This window comes from Balaenoptera physalus (genome assembly GCF_965194825.1).
Source record: "Balaenoptera physalus genome assembly, chromosome: 2".
NCBI lineage: Eukaryota > Metazoa > Chordata > Mammalia > Artiodactyla > Balaenopteridae > Balaenoptera > Balaenoptera physalus.
Genome location: NC_138883.1, coordinates 179534059 through 179557597, shown reverse-complemented (window position 1 = coordinate 179557597; position 23539 = coordinate 179534059). Strand labels below are relative to the sequence as shown.

At 38.1% G+C, this 23539-nt stretch overlaps 1 protein-coding gene and 1 long non-coding RNA gene across 10 annotated transcripts in view; one reads left to right on the top strand and one right to left on the bottom strand.

Annotated features, from left to right (window-relative positions):
• LOC309654645 overlaps positions 1 to 23539 on the top strand; it is a 619568-nt gene that overhangs the window by 134402 nt on the left and 461627 nt on the right. The gene's annotated exons all lie outside the window — the stretch shown is intronic.
• The window catches only part of ODAD2 (outer dynein arm docking complex subunit 2), a 244256-nt gene that overhangs the window by 54110 nt on the left and 166607 nt on the right, over positions 1 to 23539 (bottom strand). For all 9 annotated transcript variants that reach the window (XM_082448931.1, XM_082448929.1, XM_082448930.1 and 6 more), the window contains 2 exons: positions 14678 to 14866; positions 13315 to 13536 (listed from right to left, as the gene is read on the bottom strand). In XM_082448931.1, the coding sequence (XP_082305057.1) occupies positions 13315 to 13536; positions 14678 to 14866 (411 nt within the window). The remainder of the gene's footprint in view (positions 1 to 13314; positions 13537 to 14677; positions 14867 to 23539) is intronic.

The following is a 23539-nucleotide window of genomic DNA, read 5'->3' as shown; positions in this document are numbered from 1 at the left end:
GTTTGCAGATAACATGATACTATACATAGAGAATCCCAAAGATGCTACCAGAAAACTACTAGAGCTAATCAATGAATTTGGTAAAGTATCAGGATATAAAATTAATGCACGGAAATCTCTTGAATTCCTATACACTAATGATGAAAAATCTGAAAGAGAAATTAAGGAAACACTCCCATTTACCATTGCAACAAAAAGAATAAAATACCTAGGAATAAACCTACCTAAGGAGACAAAAGACCTGTATGCAGAAAACTATAAGACACTGATGAAAGAAATTAAAGATGATACAGACAGATGGAGAGATATACCATGTTCTTGGATGGGAAGAATCAACATTGTGAAAATGACTCTACTACCCAAAGCAATCTACAGATTCAATGCAATCCCTATCAAACTACCAATGGTATTTTTCACAGATCTGAACAAAAAATTTCACAATTTGTATGGAAACACAAAAGACTCCGAATAGCAAAAGCAATCTTGAGAAAGAAAAATGGAGCTGGAGGAATTAGACTCCCTGACTTCAGACTATACTACAAAGGTACAGTAATCAAGACAGTATGGTACTGGCACAAAAACAGAAATATAGATCAATGGAACAGGACAGAAAGCCCAGAGATAAACCCACGTACATATGGTCACCTTATCTTTGATAAAGGAGACAAGAATATACAATGGAGAAAAGACAGCCTCTTCAATAAGTGGTGATGGGAAAACTGGACAGCTACATAAAAGTAAAAGAATGAAATTAGAACACTCCCTAACACCATACACAAAAATAAACTCAAAATGGATTAAAGACCTAAGTGTAAGGCCAGACACTATCAAACTCTTAGAGGAAAACATAGGCAGAACACTCTATGACATACATCACAGCAAGATCCTTTTTGACCCACCTCCTAGAGAAATGGAAATAAAAACAAAAATAGACAAATGGGACCCAATGAAACTTAAAAGCTTTTGCACAGCAAAGGAAACCATAAACAAGACAAAAAGACAACCCTCAGAATGGGAGAAAATATTTGCAAACGAAGCAACTGACAAAGGATTAATCTCCAAAATATACAAACAGCTAATGGAGCTCAATATCAAAAAAACAAACAACCCAATCCAAAAATGGGCAGAAGACCTAAATAGACATTCCTCCAAAGAAGATACACTGATTGCCAACAAACACATGAAAGGATGTTCAACATCACTAATCAGTAGAGAAATGCAAATCAAAACTACAATGAGGCATCACCTCACACTGGTCAGAATGGCCATCATCAAAAAGTCTACAAACAGTAAATGCTGGAGAGGGTGTGGAGAAAAGGGAACCCTCTTGCACTGTTGGTGGGAATGTAAATTGATACAGCCATTATGGAGAACAGTATGGAGGTTCCTTAAAAAACTAAAAATAGAACTACCATACGACCCAGCAATCCCACTACTGGGCATATACCCTGAGAAAACCATAATTCAAAAAGAGTCATGTACCACAATGTTCACTGCAGCTCTATTTACAATAGCCAGGACATGGAAGCAACCTAAGTGTCCATTGACAGATGGATGGATAAAGAAGGTGTGGCACATGTATACAATGGAATATCACTCAGCCATAAAAAGAAATGAAATTGAGTTATTTGTAGTGAGGTGGATGGACCTAGAGACTGTCATACAGAGTGAAGTAAGTCAGAAAGAGGAAAACAAATACTGTATGCTAACACATATATATGGAATCTAAAAGAAAAAATGGTTCTGAAGAACCTAGGGGCAGGACAGGAATAAAGACGCAGACATAGGGAATGGACTTGAGGACACGGGGAGGGGGAAGGGTAAGCCGGGATGAAGTGAGAGAGTGGCATGGACATATATATACACTACCAAACGTAAAATAGATAGCTAGTGGGAAGCAGCCGCATAGCACAGGGAGATCAGCTCCGTGCTTTGTGACCACTTAAAGGGGTGAGATAGGGAGGGTGGGAGGGAGACGCAAGAGGGAGGGGATATGGGGATATACGTATGCATATAGCTGATTCACCTTGTTATACAGAAGGAACTAACACACCATTGTGAAGCAATTATACTCCAATAAAGATGTTAAAAAAATTAAAAAAGAAATATTAAAAGTCCTTTGGGCAGAAAGAACAGGACACCAGATGAAAATACGCATTACAGAAAAGAATAAATAGTACTTTTTCCTATTGATTTAAATCTCTGTAAAGGATAACTATTTACAGCCAAAAGTAAGCACAATGTATTGTTGATTTTATAACATATGTAGGAGTCAAGTACATGGCAACAATAGCACAAAAGCTGAGAGGACAGAAATGGAAGTATTATATGATTCTTAAACTATATGTTTTCTATGTATGCTATAACTTGAAGGTACACTATTGTGCTGAATAAAATATGTATACTGCAAAGTCTAAAACAACCACTGAAATACAGCAGAGAATCATAACTAATAAAGTGACAAAAGAGATAAAATGGAATAATAAAAAATTTAATTAACCCAAGAGGAGACAGAAGAAGAAAAGAAAGAATAGATGGGAAAAACAGAAAACAAGTAAGTTGATATATTTAAAGCCAATCATGTCAATAGCACATTAAATGTAAATAGTATAAGTCCCCCCTCATACTTCCCCCTCAAAGGCAGAGATTGTGATTTGAATAAAAAAGCAAGCCCCAAATATACATTGCTTATAAATAGCCACTTTAAATAAAGATATACAAATAGGTAAATGGATAGAAAAAGCTATCGAATTTAGCATACTAATACTAACAAAAGAAAAAGTAGTAGGTTTTCTATTAGTAGCAGAGATGGTAGATTCCAAAATAAAGAATATGATGAGGGATAAAGATCATGTCATAGTGATAAAGGGTCATTGAGAGGACATACTATTCCTAAATATTTATACACCTAATAAGAGAGCTTCAAAATACGTGAAGAAAAAAAAAACATAGAGCTGCAAGTAGGAATTGGCAAATCTACAATAATTGATAGAACAAGTAATCATAAAATCAATAAAGGTGTAGAATACCTGAACAACAATATTAACCAACTTGACTTTATTAAACTTTATAGGACACTTTGCCCCAACCACATCAGAATACTCATGTTTTTCAAGTGCACATGGAACATTAACAAGATAAACCATGTTCTGGGTCATAGAACAAGTCTCAAATGTTTTAAAAATATTCAAGTAATACAATGTGTGTTCTCTGACTACAGTGGAATTCAATTATAAATCAATAACAGAAAGGCCACTGGAAAATCCTCAAATATTTGGAAACTAAATATCACATCTCTAAATAATCCATGGGTCAAAGAGGAAATCAAAAGGAAAATTAGAAAGTATTTCTAACTTAATAAAAATGAGGACACAGTTTATCAAAATTTCTGGGATGCAGTATTAGAGGAAAATTTGGACAACTAAGCACATTTATTAGAAAACAATAAAGGTATCAAACCAATTACCTTTGTTTCCACTTTAAGAAACTAGACAAAGAAGAGAAAAGGAAACCCCAAAGTAATCAGAAGAGAGGAAATAGTAAAGATCACAAAGGAAATCAATGAAATAAAAAGCAATAGAGAAAAATCAATGAAACAAAACTGGTTGTTTGAGAAGATCAATAAAATTGATAGACCTCTAGCCAGACTGATCAGAATAAAAAAGAAGACAAAAATTACCAATATCAGGAATGAAACTGGTGCCAAAACTACAGATTCTATATATATTAAAAGGATAAGGGAATGTTTTAAACAACTTTAGGCCAATACATTTGACAATTTAGATGAAATGAACTAATTCCTTGAAAGACACAAGATATGAGAAGAAATCTTCTTCTCACTCAAGAAGAAATAAATAACCTGAACAACCCTATATTGATTAAAGAAATTGGATTTGTAGTTTTAAAACTTACAGAAATGAAAACTTTAGGTCCAGATGGCTTCACTTGTGAATTCTACCAAACATTTAAGGAAGAAATAATACGAGGGCTATAAAACTCTTCAGGAAGATTGAAGAGGAAGGAATACTTCCCAACTCATTCATTGAAGCCAACATTGCCCTGATAGCAAAACAGAGAAAGACATTATAGGAAAAAAAAAATACTATAAAAATGAATATAGATGCAAAACTCTAAGCAAAAATTCAGCAAATTAAGTTCAACAATGTATGAAAAGGATACTACATCATGACAGAGTGGGTTTACCTCAAGAATGCTGGGTTGGTTTAACATCTGAAAATGAATGTAATTCTCCATAATAACAAACTAAAAAAGAAAAATCATAAGATGATATCAATAGATATAGAAAAAGCACTTGACAAAACCAGCATCTATTCCTGATAAAAAATTCTCATCAAAGTAGTAATAGAAGAGAACTTCCCTAACCTGATAAAGGTTACCCATGAAAGACCTGCTGCTAACATTAAACTTAATGGTGAAAGACTGAATGCATTACCCTGAGGTAAAGAATAAGACTAAGACATATGCTCTTACTGCTTCTTTCCAACACTGTACAGAGTTTCTGGCCAATGCAATCAGGAAAGAAAGATAAATAAACGCATCTAAGTTGGAAAAGAAGAAAGTCTTTATTTGCAGATGACATGATTGTTTATGTGAGAGGCTGGCAAGCCACAATCTGTCTTTGTATGGCTCACAGAATGAAGAGTGGCTTTTGCATTTTTGTATGGTGGTAAACAACAACAACGACGGCAACAATACAAGAAAGAAGAATCTGCAACATAGACTATATGCCACCCGTAAAGCCTAAAATATTTAGTATCTGACCTTTTACAGAAAAAGTGTGCCTACCCCGGTCTATATAGAAAATATGATAGAATCTCCAAAAACCTACTAGAGTAAATAAGTGAGTTTAGCAAGGTTGTAGAATACAAGATTAGTATACAAAATCAATCACCTTTCTTTATAATAGCAATTAACAATCAGAAATTGAAATTTTAAAAGTACTATTTACAGTAGAATCAAAAAATATTGATTACATAGGGAATAATCTGTATTGATTACATAGCAATTATGTGAAAAACCCACATGATGAACACTACAGAATGTAGCTGAGAGATATTAAATGAGATCTAATTCAATGGAAAGACAGTCCTTTTTAATGGGTCAGAAGATTCAATATTGTTAAGATATCAATTTTCCCCAAAAGATCTATAGATTTAATATCATTCCAATCAAAAATGTTAGGAAGCATTTAATGTAGAAAATGACAAACTGATTTTAAAGTTCATATGGAAATGTAAAAGAACTAGAATAGCCAAAACAACTTTTAAAAGACAATAAGGTAGGAATACTTATACTACCTAACTTGAAGGCTTATTTATTACAAAGCTACAGTAATTAAGACAGTGTGGTACTGGCATAAATATAGACAAATAGAACAAGGGAACAAAACAGATATGTATTCATTGATTTTCTTTCCAAAACTGCAAAAGAAATTCAGTGGAGAAAGGGCAATCTTTTCAACAAATGATGCCCTTATGCCCCCCAAAATTAGCTTCAATTCCTACCTTGCATAATAAACAAAAATTTACTCAAAATGGATCATAGACTTAAATGTAAAACCAAAAGTTTTAAAATTTCCAGAAGAAAACATAGAAAATCCTTGTGACCATGTGTTAGGCAAATATTTCTTAGATATAACACCAAAAGCATGATCCATTTTTTAAAAAGATCAGTTGGATTTCATCAAAGTTAAGAATGTCTGCTCTTTAGACGACACTGTTAAGAGAATAAAAAGACTAGCTACAAAGTGGGAGAAAATATTTTCAAATTATACATCTGGTAAAGAACTTACATCCAGACTATATACAGAACTCTCAAAACTCAATAATAAGGAAATAAATAATGAAATTTTAAGATGGTCAAAAAATTTCAACATTTTCCCAAAGGAGTTGTAGAGCTAGCATATAAACACATTAAAAGATGTTCTACATTACTAGTCATTAGGAAAATTGAAATTGAAGTCATGAGATGCCATTACACACCTATTAAGATGCCTCAAATAAAAAAGACAACACACCAAGTGTGATAAGGGCGCCCCCATACACTGCTGGTGGGAATGCAAAATGGTACAGCTGCTTTGGAGAGCAGATTTAGCAATTTCTTCAAACATTAAACACACACATACCATATGATCCAGCCACTCACTGGTAGGCATTTACCCAAGAGGAGTGAAAGCACATGTCCACACAAGACTTGTACATGGATATCCACAGCAGCTTTGTTTGTAATAACCCCAAATGGGAAATAACTCAAAAGTCCATCAACAAGTGAAAGGATAGACAAATTGTGGTATATCCATACAATGGAATACTACTCAGCAATAAAAGAATGAACTATTGATACATGTAAGAACAGAGATGAATATGAAAGCAATTAAGCTGAGTGAAAGAAGCCAAACAAAGAAATCAAGCACATACTGTATGATCCTATTTATGTTAAACTCTAGAAAATGCTAATCAATAAAAACTAATCTATATTGATAGAAAGCAGATCAGTGGTTGCCCCAAGACAGAGAGGGGCAGGAAAGAAGCTTTACCAAGGGGTAGCAGGAAACTTGGTGGGATCATTATATTGATTTGGTAATGATTTCATGTGAGTATGTGTATGTACAATATATAAATATATATGTCAAAACTTACCAAATTGTATACTTTAATACATGACATATGTATACTTTAATGCATGACATATGTGCATGCATATGTCAATTACACTTTAATAAAGCTGTTATATTTTTAAGTTAAAAAACAAAAATGAAATAAGGAAAATGTTTGGCATATGAATAATATTAAAGTTAAACAGGATAAACTAAAATCTAACTTACTGGAACCCTTAAGTAATCATAAATTTCTTTCTCACTTTAAAGGAAAAGTGCAAATACTGTAACAAGAAAAAAGTCAATCAGAAACAAATCTGTATATGACTCTATGTGTGGTACTGTAATATATTCAGTGATACCTAATAGTCCTAACTAAGTAATTTAATTGTATATCATCAAGTGAACTATTCCCAGCACTCCAGGGAATATCCGAAATGTGAGGAAAGTACGCAAAACCATAAAGTTACATGAAGCGTTTTAATCAACCAAAAATATTATAGTTCAATCAAACATTACGTAAACTTGCATATGGACCATGAGAGTTCCTGAGTGATCTGAGTACCTAAAGTCCATTTACTTGACTCCAAAGCATTAGCGATATTTTTCTTTCCCTGTGCCAGGCTTCAAAAACCAAGGGGTGTGTTACCTTCCGGGTTCATCTTCCGGTACTGTGGATACCACTATGCATGCTGAGTCTGGGCAGAGCCAAGATGACCCTTTTAGCTCTACTCAAATGGAACCACTCTTCCGTCACTCTGCCACTTCTGGGAGTACTCCAGGTTGCATTTTCTGCAGTCTCTTCAATTTCCTGCCTTCCAGAAAGTTATGGTAGTTTTTACCTGCTTGGTATAGACATTTGCAAAACAAACCCAGTGTCACGATGGGGAAGGGAGTTTCATGCTTCTTAAAGGTGCTCATCTTCTTTCTATTTGATCACTTTTTCTGTCTTAGGAAAGGGCTTGTCTTGCTCACTTTTTCTGCAACTTCTTCTATCACTCGTTCTATCACTTTCCTATGTTACAGTTTTGTTACAATTAGCGAATGACTTTGGAATATCTCCTAGATGTCTCATATTTTCGATACAGTTGCCAACAGCTCTGCTTCCATGTTCACAAGGTTTTGTAATGACACAGACCTTGGGCTGACACTTTGGAGAAGGAAGTCTGTGTGAAACCATAAAGAGGGTAAGGACTGGATTATTCCTACCCATTGTATGCATCAGAGCAGGGGGTTTATTAGTTCCTACAGAAGAGATGCTTGCCGAGAGAGCCTCTACCACAAGGACTATTTTTCATCACAACTGACAGTTTAGCAGTGTTCAAACACAAACCCTTTGGAAACCTAGTCTTCCTTTGGCTTCTAGGGCTCCTGGTTAACTGGCTGACTTCCTGAGTTTGCTTCGACAGTTCTTCTTCCTGGTTTACATGCTCCGTGAGCGAAAATGTAGACGTTTCCCAGCCTTCTCTAAACTCTCAGCCAAAAGCATCTTATCCACCCTCATTCATGGCTTAATACCTCTCCAGTGATACTTCCGGAATCTGCCCTCTCTCCTGTCTCTAGACTATGCTGCGGAACAAGAAAACCACTAACCACCTGCTGAGAACTTGAAATGTGGCCAGTCCAAATTGAGATGTATCATAAGTGTAAAAACACACACCAGATTTTGAAGATTTAGTACCAAAAAAAGATACTGTAAAATATTAGTATTTTATTACATTGATTCATGTTGAAATAATATCGTGGGTGTACTGGGTTAAATTAAATATATTACTAAAATTAATTTTACCTGTTTCTTTATCTTTTCTTAAATTGGGGCTACTAGAAAATATAATATTACATATGTGGCTCACATTACATTTCTACTGGATAGCATTGCTCTAGACCTAAAATTCAAACTAACCATTTAAATGGAACACATTATGACCGGTGTGAGGTGATACCTCATTGTGGTTTTGATTTGCATTTCTCTAATGATTAGTGATGTTGAGCATCCTTTCATGTGTTTGTTGGTAATCTATATATCTTCTTTGGAGAAATGTCTATTTAGGTCTTCTGCCCATTTTTGGATTGGGTTGTTTGGTTTTTTTTTTGATATTGAGCTGCATGAGATGCCTGTATATTTTGGAGATTAATCCTTTGTCAGTTGCTTCATTTGCAAATATTTGCTCCCATTCTGAGGGTTGTCTTTTCGTCTAGTTTATGGTTTCCTTTGCTGTGCAAAAGCTTTTAAGTTCATTGAGTCCCATTTGTTTATTTTTGTTTTTATTTCCATTTCTCTAGGAGGTGGGTCAAAAAGGATCTTGCTGTGATGTAGGTCACAGAGTGTTCTGCCTATGTTTTCCTCTAAGAGTTTTATAGTGTCTGGCCTTACATTTAGGTCTTTAATCCATTCTGAGTTTATTTTTGTGTATGGTGTTAGGAAGTGTTCTAATTTCATTCTTTTACATGTAGCTGTCCAGTTTTCCCATCACCACTTATTGAAGAGGCTGTCTTTTCTCCATTGTATATTCTTGCCTCCTTTATCAAAGATAAGGTGACCATATGTGCGTGGGTTTTGATGTAAAAAATAAATAAATAAAATTTAAAAAAAATAATAAATGGAACACATTAGAAACTGAACTTAATTTATTCCAGACCCTCAAACCTGCTCCTTCTCTGTTACTACAGAATAAACACCAGTTGGCATTCACAGATACACTGCTTAATGTCAGCTGCTACTGTTGAGGAAATTGTACAGAGAAAGAGCTAACTGTAGAATAAATTACTTATGAACAGGGTGACAGGATGACTCTGGTAATTGTCAAAGAACCTGTCCACATTGCTCATGGGCAGCTGCTGCAGGAATGTTTGCAGGACTAGGAAATAACTCTATACAGCTGTGTCTCGGTGTCCAAGGGGGATTGGTCCCAGGACCCCCACGGATACCAAAATCCACAGATGTTCAAGTCCCTCATATAAAGTGATGTAGTATTTACATATAACCTACACACGTTGTCCTGTGTACTTTAATTTTTAAAATTTTTTATTGAGGTATAGCTGATTTACAATATTATATTAGCCTCAGATGTGTGACACAGTGATTCACAATTTTTAAAGATTATACTCCATTATAGTTATTATAAAATATTGGCCCTATTCCCTGTGCTGTACAGTAGATCCTTGTAGCTTATTTTATACCTAGTAGTTTTGCCCCTTTTAAATCCCCTCACCTATCTTGCCCCTCCCCCCTTCCCCCTTCTTTCTCCCCTCCACTTACCACTAGTGTGTTCTCTGTTACCTGTGAGTCTGTTTCTTTTTTGTCATATTCACTAGTTTGTTGCATTTTTCAGATTCCATATATAAGTGATAACGTAACAGTATTTGTCTTTCTCTGTCTGACTTATTTCACTCAGCATAATGCCCTCCAAGTCCATCCATGTTGTTGCAAATGGCAGAATTTCATTCTTTTTTATGGCTGAGTAATATTCCATTGTGTATATATATACATTGTATATATATATATCACATCCTCTTTATCCATTCATCTGTTGATGGACATTTAGGTTGCATCCTTATCTTGGCAATTGCAAATAATGCTGCTATGAACACTGGGGTACATGTATCTTTTCAAATTAGTGTTTTCATTTTCTTTAGATATATACCCAGGAGTGGAATTGCTGGGTCACATGGTAGTTCTATTTTTAGTTTTTTGAGGAACCTCCATTCTGTTTTCCATAGTGGCTGCACCAGTTTACATTCCCACCAACAGTGCAAGAGGGTTCCCTTTTCTCCACGTCCTCACCAACATTTGATATTTGTGGTCCTTTTGATGATAGCCATTCTGACAGGTGTGAGGTGATATCTCATTGTGGTTTTGATTTGCATTTCTCTGATGATTAATGATGTTGAGCATCTTTTCATGTGCCTGTTGGCCATTTGTATGTCTTTAAATCATCCCTGGATTATTTATAATACCGAATACAATGTAAATGCTATGTAAATAGCTGTAAATGCTATCTATGTAAATAGTTGTAAATACAACGTAAATGATATGTAAATAGTTGCCAGCACATGTGGCAAATTCCAGTTTTGCTTTTTGGAACTTGCTGGAATTTTTTTTTCTGAATATTTTCGATCTGTGGTTGGTTGAATCTGCAGATGTGGAACCCATCAATACGAAGGGCCGACTAAGCATTTGACTAGAGAGGTGCTGTAGCATTTAGGAACAAAAACAGTCAGGGATTTGCCAAAATAGTGGATAAAGTTCATATGCATTTGAAGTCAGAAATGTTAGCAGTTACACAACGTAACACACTCACTGCAGGGACCTTAAGCAGCCTGATGCGCCACATATTTTCTTGCATTGTCTTGGCTAATGGAATCTTCCTCCTCACCTAGCCTGAAGTCTGCAGTAATTTTTGACTCAACACTTTCCTTTATTCCCCATATCCAAGCAACTACCAAACCCCACTGGATTCTACCAACACCCACGACACTACATCCACATTTTTTCCCTCAAAACCAAAGAAGGGACACAGGTCCTTATGCTTCCCCGACAGCCGCCTGAGGGAGAGCCCACCGTGAGGCCAGCCTCTGTTCGTGACAGAGTAGCCGACAGTAAACTTACAAGAATCGGTTCTTTACACTTATCCTCCAGTAGAAATAGCAGGTAGTCAGGAATGCAGATGGGCAAGACAGAGAGGCCCTCAACATACCCTTAGATGACCCGGGAAAGGGTCTCAAGCGCAACAAACCCAACTTTCTTTGTTTTTCTCTATCCTGTCCCCTCACCCTAATCACTTTTATTACTTTATTTTTTTATTTATATAAGCTGTGTGGGTGGGTGAACACAGTTTCAACATTTTTCATAGCAGAATACAATTCATAAATGATTTTGGATTACCTACTGACTTGTATTAGGAGAAATAATTGACAGTTGCATATATACGTGGCATATATGTCAACTGAATGGTAACACGTAAACCTATTAAATTTGAAAACTTTCTGAGTAGTCTAGAAATTCTGCTCTTAAACTGACAATTGGCTAAGCATGTTACATGTCAGACACTTTATCAGGCTACTTAAATTTATAGCTTCATTTCTTTAAAAGTCTTTAGGTTGTGCATATTAGATTGTCCTTGTTCAATAACAGAATGTATAATTTTAAATTAGAAAATCTTCTTTTTTGAAGTGTGAACATAATCACATAGATGTGATGGCATTTTTACCATTCTTTAGTAACTTGAAGTAAACATTCCAGTATATTTTTTTAAAAATAACTTTAAAAAATTAGTGCTTAGTTTAAAAGGTGCTTTTTATGCCAGTTTTTTGCTTGAAGAAATTAATATGACCTAACTTATGTGCTGTAAAAATGGATTTACAATGGAAAAGTTGACACATTTAAATGTAAATTGGGTTTAATTTCAGAAAAATTAACATCGTATTCTTCATCTATAATAGGTTTAAAGGATAAATTAAAATAATGGCCTCAAAAAATTACCAACTGGGGCTTCCCTGGTGGCGCAGTGGTTGAGAATCTGCCTGCCAATGCAGGGGACACGGGTTCGAGCCCTGCTCTGGGAAGATCCCACATGCCGTGGAGCAACTGGGCCCGTGAGCCACAACTACTGAGCCTGCGCGTCTGGAGCCTGTGCTCCGCAACAAGAGAGGCCGTGATAGTGAGAGGCCCGCGCACCGCGATGAAGAGTGGCCCCCACTTGCCGCAACTAGAGAAAGCCCTCGCACAGAAACGAAGACCCAACACAGCCAAAAATAAATAATAAATAAATAAATAAATAAATAAAATTAAAAAAAAAATACCAACTGGCATTCTGGGAGTCTTATTCCTCCAAAGATGTTTCATATTCAGCATATATAAGTTTGAGAAGATATGATTAACTTAAGATTTTATTAACTTTTGTCTAAAAGACCAAGCTAACTTTGGGTATACTTTTCAAAATGTAAATGCAGCTGGCTGTCATAGGCTCCAAACTGAGCTAACAGACAGTAAAATTACATTGTACAAGGAAACAAGCCATAGGAGAGAGCTAGAATTTGAAATCAATTTTTCCTAATACTTGTAAGCTGTTCATGTACTCTTAAGTATTTTTCTATCTGTTGTCATCCAAATATTCCACTCAGAATAAGCTCTAGGTGGTTTCCAATGTATAGATATATCAAAGTCTACATGCAGAAACTTTCCCACCTGGATATTAGTTAAAGGCAAAGAAAATTTGATGCACAGTTTTTTGTTGTTTTTTTTTAAAAAAAACATGTCTTTGAATTGGTTCTTTGCTTATGGGTAAGACTGGCAAGACTGTCAAGTTGCTGTTTGTCAGCTCCTTTGCTGTGCAGTTGGTGCCTATATTTTATTATTTAAGTGCTAAGTAAATAAAATATTAAATGGAATTATGAATACCACTGATTATTCATGCACTATACATTTTCTTTAATCCAGTTCAGATTATGGAACTTGTACTTATTTAACTGAGTACATTTTATAGTTTTCAATTTAGAAAAATTCTGTCTCCACGCAACTTTCCTGCAGCACAAATCATGATAATGATAACACACGGCTCATTTGCAGCCATGATGCAACAAGTGGGCAGTTTCGTGTGTTCAAATACCCCTTTCAGCAAAACCTTAACATCACTTAAGTTTCTTTCCAACCCACATTGACATAGCTTGGACTAAACCACAAAGCTGGTCAACAGTACCTTCACTGCGCCGTTCTCGTGCATGGTGATGCAGTTATCGGCATCTTCGGAGAGCTGGTACAAGGCTTGGGCTGTCGCTCTGTGCACGCTGGTGTCGTTCGATTTCAGGTTCCGCACTAACGGAGCCACCGCCTTGTGCTTGCCGAAGGCCACTCTGTTTCTGCCCCACATACAGCAACGTGAGATGGCTTCTGCTAGATGACGTCTCAGTTTATCGTTATTCTGCACAAGGAGAACAGATTGTGGTGCGTGCATCATAATGACCCTGCGATGCTTATGCTCTAGGTGTTTATTACCCACTGGCTGCTCAGGTGGTGTCTTGATGGGAACTAGTATTCTGGTGGGTCACCAATGCATCAAGGTTCAATCCTGCCTTTGCTTTTTATGAACTGAGTAGAATGCGTGCAGGCAAAGGCGACCAGGTGTCTGGCATTAGTTATTTGCTCAAGGCTCAGTTTCCTTTTGAGTAAGTCTACTCACAACACAGAGTTACAGATCAGCGAGTGGCCGAGTAATAAAAACAACTAAGGAATACTGGACACTGTTAAGGGAGCCTGCCAGATAACTGGGCGAAGTGGATTAATTCTACTTCTTCACCTTAGGAATACCTCCACATCAGGAATACACCTGGGTTGCCAAGAGGGAGAAGACAATGCAGCAAACGAGGACAGGTTTTGAGTCTGCCATTTTCCCGTCTGTATTGTTTATGCAGACCACATACTTCTTTTTGGATGTAATTACCTCATATAGGTATAATACAACTGACTAACACTATAATTTTCTGTCTATTAATTGTACTGTTCTCTTGATTCAGGTCACAACTTGGTGTCCTTAACTGAAACTGGCAGATAGTCTCAGGAATTTAGTATTAGACTGGCCCAAAAGTCTTCTAGACCAAGCAGGCTTCCAATCATTGAATTTCTGCTCCACGACTTTTCTGCCAAGTTCAAGCTATGCTCAAATACCTCTGGTCATGGTGAAGTCATTATCTCTCAAGGCTGCTTGCTCTATCTGGCACAACTCTGGGTAAACAATACAGCGATTGCCAAAATCTTCTAGCTCAAGAATGCCATCGACCCAAGCTTGCTAAGCTGGGAGAGGAGCATTTAACTTCTAAAGTTGGCATGAACAATTATCTTAAGGCTCGTAATAACGACGATGGTGATGATTTCAGTTTGAAATATACTTTCACATTTATTAGTCTCAGAGAAACTAAAATGAATTCACTAAGATCTCATACCTCACAAGTGATAGATATTAAACTTGAATCCAGGTCTCTGGATTTTAAGCTCATTGTTTTTGCTACTACACCGTGATATCTTATGACAATATGCATTTTGAAATAAAAAGATACATTACTTACTGTATTTGCTAGTTTGGACAATAAAGGGACAACTCCATGATCTGTGATAACAGCTAAATTTTCTTGATCTTTTGCTATATTGGTAATAGCAGCACATACACTCGCCAAAACTTCTTTATTATCTGATTTCAGTAAATTGACAACAAGTTCCAAACCACCAACAAAGGAGCGAACCATCTCTCCAGCATCCTAGATAACAATAAAAATAAAGATGATATCAAAAATAAACCTATGTTTAGCATTTTTTAAAAAAGCACAAAGTAATGATAAGGCTGTGAGGTATACCTTCGATGTGAAAAAAATTCAGTTTAATTTATTTATATGTTATATAAATATTTACATGTTATACACACATACATACATGTATGTATGTATGTATAACACATACACAGAGACAGTTCTGTTTCCACAAATGTGTATTGAACAACTATTACGTGAGAGTCACCGTGATAACTACTGGGGATATAGAAGTTAACAAAACACATTGAGTCTTATTATCGCAGTAGTTATGTTCTATTAAATCATCACAGAAACGGAATTAGCTAATACTGAACCATTGCTACTAGGGGAGATACAGGGCTAGCTTCCTGCAAGCCTCTGGTCACATTGTCACGAACTGATCAAAATATAACCTTGTTTTATGTGTGCTTCTGTTTAAAGACATCTCATTTCGTATACGTTAATTCATTAACATTGAACTCATAGACAACACACTATAACTCATGCCTGAATGAAGCTTATCTAGCACCTGTATTTTCTCCATAAGGCACATCACAGCTTTCTTGTACTTAGGAACACTAGACTGCACTTCAGTACTATGCATGGGGGCCATTTTCAACAATGAAACCAACAAAGAAACACAAAAATGTGGAAAACGTGGCACTAAGCAGACTGCACAACAGAGGCTTATTGATGGTCCAAGGGCTGAGACAAGAGGGCAGAGCATCAGCTTGCTCAACCTCTGCTGAGAGTGAGTGTGTCGGGCAACTTAAAATTTTACTTTTCTGTGCATGTCCAAGAATGACTGAGAAGGCGCCCTGAGTGCTGATTTGGGAGTTACAAAAAATGTGAGCAAGTAGGTGACTCCCCAAATAGAATCCGTGAACAACATGGACTGACCGTGAATACTCTTTAGCCACCACGTTGCTACAATCTAGTGGGGAAGATGGGCATTAGGGAGCTACAAGTAGACCGAGTAGCATTAATGGGGAAGAGGGAAAGACACTACAAATACGTGTGACAAGGGACTCTTGGCTGGTGTAAAGATTCAAGGAGTGCCCCTCCACCATGATGTTTGCCAGCTGAGACCTCAGGGGTGAGGAGTTATCCAGTGTGAAGGGGATTCTGGGTGAGGAACCAAGAGTGGGAGACAAGGTGATTTTTTCTAGGTCAGGATGGTTAGAGCATAAAATAGGAGACCATAAGACTTGCTTCGGTGGCATTCGAAAGCTGCTGAAGAGGCTTATTAACTGTGTGTGGGGAAGAAGGAGAGGCGATTTTCTCCATTTTGCCTCATGGAAGGTCCCTCAAGATTGCAGGGTTGGGGCAAAGAATGGTGTTGGGAACTCAGGCTGTTTCACAAGTTCAGGTAACAGGTGGTGGTAGTTTGGAGGAGGTGATGGTCTGGCCTGGAGAGAAGGGTGTGGACTTGTGAGGATTAACTGGAGAAGATAAGGACGAGTGATTCAATTGCCATGTTTCCGACTTGACCTGGTGGTGTTGATAATGTTGGAAAGTGGGGTTTTGTTTTGTTTTCTTGGTGTGGGAAAGGGTGGTGTTAGGTAACAGAAGAAGTACCCACAAGACATTTAAGTGGAGGGGTCCACTTAAGGAGTCAGTTGGCTTTGCGGGTCTGGGGCTCAGGAGTGAACACCAGGCTAGAGGTAGAGACTTGGAAGTCATCAGCATAAAGACCGTAACTGAGGTAGTAAGTGCGAAAGAGCGGGCTTTCTGTCCCGCTATGGCCTTGTGGGCAGAGGCAAGGAATTTGTCAGAGGAACCTGGAGATAGATGGCGAAACAGAAACCCCACCTCCCCTGGTGTTGGACAGCGGCTGCGTGATGCCCACCAATTATTTGGCTCCATGGTTTTCTCATATAATAGAAATTCACACCTTTTGAGTACCAATTATATGTCAGGCACTTTGTGCATAAATTATCTCAGTTAAACCTCCAAATAACCATGCAAAGTAGATACTGTTTTTCCAATTTTGATTTTAAAAACTGAGGTTCAAAAATGTTGAACCTCATAAACTAGACTGTATCACTCATGACGGCAGGGGCCACGCCTTAGTAAACTCTGTGATCCTTGTAAGTCATGAATCTGATCACCTCATCCCCATACCTCCCCTGTCCTTCCATAGCCCCCCCACCCTTAGGATAAAATCCAGGGCTTCCCTGGTGGCGCAGTGGTTGAGAGTCTGCCTGCCAATGCAGGGGACGCGGGTTCGAGCCCTGGTCTGGGAGGATCCCACGTGCCGCGGGGCAGCTGGGCCCGTGAGCCACAACTACTGAGCCTGCGCGTCTGGAGCCTGTGCTCTGCAACAAGAGAGGCTGCGATAGTGAGAGGCCCGTGCACCGCGATGAAGAGTGGTCCCCACTTGCCGCAACTAGAGAAAGCCCTCGCACAGAAACGAAGACCCAACACAGCCAAAAATAAATAAATAAATAAATAAATAAATAAATAAATAAATAAATAAATAAATAAATAAATAAATAAATAAATAAATAAAAGAACGTGAATTTCCTTAAAAAAAAAAAAAATCCCAACTCCACACATGCTTTACAGCCCTTCCCGGTGCACCCCTGGGTTCCCTGCCGCACCCTCCCTAACTTGAGCCCCTTCCCCAGCCCCACACACACCCTAAGCCAGTGGCTCCCCAGAGGAGCTAATAACCAGAATCTTGACGTGTTCTCTGAGAATGTAGTTCAGCAAGTCTGGGCTGCGGCCTATAAAAAAAAAAATCTGTATCTTTAAAAACTCTCCTGGTGAGTCTGAACTTCAACCAGTATTGGAAGCACTGTTTATGCATTAGTCCTTCGTTTCACGTCCTCAGATGTGCCGCCTGCGTATCTCCATGCCTTTGCACATGCCCTTTTGTCTGCTTTCCTATTGGCTTGGGGATTCCTACACATCCTCAGCTACTAGCTAATGTGCCATTTTCTTCGGGAAGCCTTTCCTGAACCTCAAGTCTTGAGTTAAGCTGCTCCTCCTATATTACCTGGTTCTTCTCTGTTTATTTTTTTATTTTTTAATTTATTTATTTTATTTATTATTTATTTTTGGGTCTTCGTTGCTGCGTGTGGGCTTTCTCTAGTTGCGGCGAGCAGGGGCCACTCTCTGCTGGGGTGCCCGGGCCTCTCATTGTGGTGGCTTCTCCCGTAGAGGAGCATGGGCCCTAGGTGCGCGGGCTTCAGTAGTTGCAGCACACAGGCTCAGTAGTTGTGGCTCGCGGGCTCTAGAGCACAGGCTCAGTAGTTGTGGCGCACAGGCCTAGCTGCTCCGCGGCATGTGGGATCTTCCCGGACCAGGGCCCAAACCCGCGTCCCCTGCATTAGCAGGTGGACTCTCAACTACTGTGCCACCAGGGAAGTCCCTCTTCTCTGTTTATAATACTCTATGCAGTATTAGCTTTTCTGTTTGCCTTTGACCTTGAACTGTAAGTTCCAGGAGGGCAGGGACTCTGTCTGTCTAGCTCAGTGTTATATGTCCAGTGCCTAAGCCAGTTTCTAGCAGTGAGTACATGCTCAATTAACATTTACTGAATTTGATTACATGCAAACTTGCAGCTATGGAAGGAAAATTTTCACTGAGGGTATAACAAACCAAACTAAGCTTCTAGGAACTGCTGAAGGAAGGGCCTGAGTCAGGTTCTTCCCAACTTCAAGGGAAGTATAACAAACCAAACTAAGCTTCTAGGAACTGCTGAAGGAAGGGCCTGAGTCAGGTTCTTCCCAACTTCAAGGGCAGTATAACAAACCAAACTAAGCTTCTAGGAACTGCTGAAGGAAGGGCCTGAGTCAGGTTCTTCCCAACTTCAAGGGCAGTATAACAAACCAAACTAAGCTTCTAGGAACTGCTGAAGGAAGGGCCTGAGTCAGGTTCTTCCCAACTTCAAGGGAAGTATAACAAACCAAACTAAGCTTCTAGGAACTGCTGAAGGAAGGGCCTGAGTCAGGTTCTTCCCAACTTCAAGGGAAGTATAACAAACCAAACTAAGCTTCTAGGAAGTGCTGAAGGAAGGGCCTGAGTCAGGTTCTTCCCAACTTCAAGGGCAGTATAACAAACCAAACTAAGCTTCTAGGAACTGCTGAAGGAAGGGCCTGAGTCAGGTTCTTCCCAACTTCAAGGGAAGTATAACAAACCAAACTAAGCTTCTAGGAAGTGCTGAAGGAAGGGCCTGAGTCAGGTTCTTCCCAACTTCAAGGGCAGAGCATCTTTGTCCACAGCAGGTTGCCGCTCCTGATTGCTAGGCGAGATGGTATCAGCAATACTGGTGGCCTTGTTCTTGGTGTCAAATTTAAATATGATTTCTGATAGTTAGGACACACTGCCTAATTCTGATGTATCAATCAAATTATTTTGAAAATATTTAATTGCCATTTTTTCTAAAATTCTACAATAAAGGTTTTTAAGTAATACAAAAGAAATTATCTTTCTACATTGTCACCTTATTATACTTCTGTGCTTTAGGGTGCAATCCAATCAAAAGATTATAAATGTGAATTTATTAACCTTTGGTCAAACATCCAAGTTAATTTAATCCAAATTACTCTTTGAGGTAGTACTTGGTAGTGGTAATTGTAGTAGTACTTCCACCTTATAGATGAGAAAAACCACAGAGAAATGAATTAATATGTGAAAAGAAAACTGATAAGTGGCAGGAGTGGGATTTGAATCCAGATATGCCCAACCTTTTCTAAGTGATGTTATATGCATCAATAATCTAATAAATGTATCAATTATATAATTATCTAACAATTTTTTTCTTGAGAAAAAACTGGAGGAATTCCTGAAAGATGATGGTGGGCATAGTTTTTGAATCTCCCTATGGAAACAGAGCAAGTATTGTAGCAAAAAAAAAAAAGGGACAACACATACAACAATATTCAGCGACTAGATATCTACACCAACCCCCAAAGACAAGCTGATCAGGACAAGTTACCAAGCGCTACAAAGCCCACATGCTCTAAGAGACTCTGAAATCTGCAGGGGAAAAGCAAAGGGAAACCAAATTGCCATTAGGTCTCATTGGAAAGCTCAGGAACAGCAACAGAAGCTGGGAGCTGACTTCTCAGGCTCTGATGGATGGATAAGACTAAAAGGACACACAGGTATGATGGTGCTAGAATGTTCTATAGGTCTGAGTCCCATGAATTCTTAAAACTGAAGCCCTCTCACAGGACAAAGCCAGCACTGAGGAGAAACTACTGGGGTTGCATCCTAATTGAGCAAGGCAAGGGTAACAGGAAGAAGAGAAGAGAAAGTCCAGATAAAAAGAAGGCAAGAGAGCACAGGAATTTGAACCTACTCTCCATCACTGTGAAAATAGCAGAAATGGCATCTTAAGAACCATGAAATTAAAAATGCTACCCTGGCCCACATCTCTCTCCTAAAAGACCATGAAAACTCATTTCAATTAAAAATGCACAATATAAAAAGACCACAGTCAATTTCCATTTGGAGTTACTACAAGAAAAAAATGAAAAAAAAAAAAAAAAAGAAAATCATAGAAAGTATGATTAGAATTATTAAAGCTCACAAATTAGGTGATTAGTAAAAACCCATTTTTAAAGAGCCATAAAAAGTTATAAATAAAATAAAAATTCATTTTGGAAATAAAGAGTAAACTAGAAGTAACACAAGAATGAATAAACAAAATGGGAAATATCTTTAAATAAACAGAAGATGTGAAAACCCCAAAATGATGGAAAAAGAGCTAACAAAAACTTCAAGAGAACAAATAGGCAGAAAGATCTAACATACGTACAGTAAGAGCCCCCAAGAAGGAAACAAAGCAATACAAGAGAGCAAAATTTTAAAAACTGTAATTCAAGAAAACTCTCTCCTGAAATAAATAAAACCTGAGAATATATTGAAAGGTCACTCAATATACCAGGGAAAACTGGTCCAGAATTGGCTAACGTAAAGACAAATACTAGTACAACTGCTGGACAGTAATAAAAAAGAAAAAGATTCTTTGGTCTTCCAGGCAAAAAGACCAAGCCACTTCTAAAGAAAATAATAAGCTATTATCCTTAGACTTTCCAACAGCAATGGTTTATGCAGAGGAAAAGAGAGTAACACGTGTGAGCTACTCAAGAGAAAATGTGAAGCAAGGTTCTAACTTCCAAAAGTTTGAAGCCCAATGACCTTCAAGGATAAAACTGTTATAAACATGGATGACTTCAGGGAGTGATGCTAACACAGGCCCTTCCTGAGGTACCTACTTGGGAATGAGTGTCAGACCTCCAAAACGACTAGAAAGACGTAGACAAAGGGACAGCAGATTTCTTAAAATCCTTTACTGGCTTCATTTCCTTCAGGATCAGGTCTAAATGACATTCACGTATTTTCCCAACCTCTTCTTTCTTATACTCTTTTGCATAAGCTATACTCCGGCCTCTAGGATTATTGCTGTTCCCGAAGTACCATATTCTTTTATATCTTTGACCAAGTTATTTTCTTTACCTGGAGTTTAGCCCTAGCAAACTATAAACTCCTACTCAGCTCTGAAAACTCTGACTCATCTTTTTTTTTTTTTTTTAATTTATTTATTTATGGCTGTGTTGGGTCTTCGTTTCTGTGCGAGGGCTTTCTCTAGTTGCGGCGAGCGGGGGCCACTCTTCATCGCGGTGCGCGGGCCTCTCACTATCGCGGCCTCTCTTGTTGCGGAGCACAGGCTCCAGACGCGCAGGCTCAGAGACTCGTCTTTTAATAGCAGCTTAAATAACAGCTCCTGCATGAAAATTCCCCCACTCCCCTGCTCAGTGTTGGTCACCCCCTGCCTTCCATATTCTTGTCGATGATTTTGTCCAAAAACCCATTTCCTCATCCTCTCGTGTTTGCAAAGTTTTTTTTTAATATATTCTTTTTATATGTTATTTAATAAATATATGCTATATTTTCACATATAATAGAATTTTAATAAAGATAAAATCAAATAAAACAACTATATTTTAGATAAAATTTGTAATCAGTTTTGGTTTCTATTTTTAATTAATTTTTATTGGAGTATAGTTGCTTTACCATGTTGTGTTAGCTTCTACTGCACAGCAAAATGAATCAGCCAAGTCTTGATTTTGTTTGGTTGTCTAGTTCTCACAGACAAGCATCAGGAGAGAGCGTCTCTAACCCCGGAGGCCTAAGCCTATCCTGGAAGTCTCCTTCCCCTTGCCAATGATTTGCTTAGGGGTGGCCTAGATATGGCCCAGTTGTGGCTAATGCCTTCTGAGATGACCACTCAGAAATCTTCCGGAAAAGTTTTCCTATTTATAACAACACTGAGAATGGCAGAACAGCAAGAGGACGAGAGCCTGGTCCTTGAAGACACCGTCGAGCTGCTGAATCAGCTCATATCCTAAAATCCGATTTGGCTATTGAAAACCAAAGGCATCTGCAGTAGCTGGTTTCTTTTCATCATGATGTAATGATTCTCTCTCGGGTCCTTTCCCCATTAACGTGTGAGTTCTTCAAGAGCAGAGACGCCTGGTCTTGTTCTTTGACTCTCACTTGGGATGTTGTCTGGTGTCTGTCACTCAGAGGACTTTCAATAAATGTTTGTAGAATTATGAAAAACTAAAGGGAATAAGGGTACTATAACTTTAAGATACTTAACAACAATCACAAGCACCAAAAAGAAAAGAGCGTTAGCTCTGCAAGGTGGAGCGTAAGTGGATCCGATCACTTAGCCTCCCATTCTAGTGACTTCCTGGTTCCCTCACTGCTTTATCGGTGGATCCCGTGAGCCCCAGCACTGGGGCACCAGGGGGAAGAATAACGAGGGTGATGGCATCTGCCTCTGATCCGAGAACTTCCTGAGGTGCCTGGTAGGAGCCCCAGCGAGCCGGCGTCAGCGAGGTCGTGGGCGCGGCTCACCAAGGTCTCCTAACGCTTATCATCTGTGGGACAGTGAAGTGTTACACTCAAGCCTACAGGCCCCTCCAAAGTTTGTTTATTTGTTTTGAAGGTGAGACTTATTTCTTTTTTTTTTTTTTCCTTTTTAGCTTTAAAGATTTTAGACGCATGACTTCTGGCCTCACATAGTTTCTCTGGAAAGGAAGACAGTATATTTGAGGATGGAAAAAGTAATTCCTCCACCAAGACTGTCTTTCACTAAATGCTAAGCAGCTGGGAAATCCACCACATTTCCCACCTTCTCATGTGTCTTAATAACTAGTCTTTGCCAACTTCACCACTGGTACAATATGGGTTACAGACAATTCAAATACTTACCTGTAATGGAAAAATCTTTAGTAATAATAATGATAATAATAATAGTAATAGTAAAAAAAAAGACAGAGAAAGACAAATCCCATATGATATCACTTACATGTGGAATCTAAAATATGACACAAATGAACTTATCTATGAAACAAAAACAGAATCACGGACATAGAGAACAGACTGGTGGTTGCCAGGGGCAAGAGGTTGGGGGAAGGATGGAGTGGGAGTTTGGGATTAGCAGCTGCAAACTATTATGTATAGAATGGATAAACAACAAGGTCCTACTGTATAGCACAGGGAACTATATGCAATATCCTGTGATAAACCAGAATGGAAAAGAATATAACAAAAAGAATGCATATATATATAAATAAAACTGAATCACTTTACTGTGCAGCAGTAATTAATGTAACATTG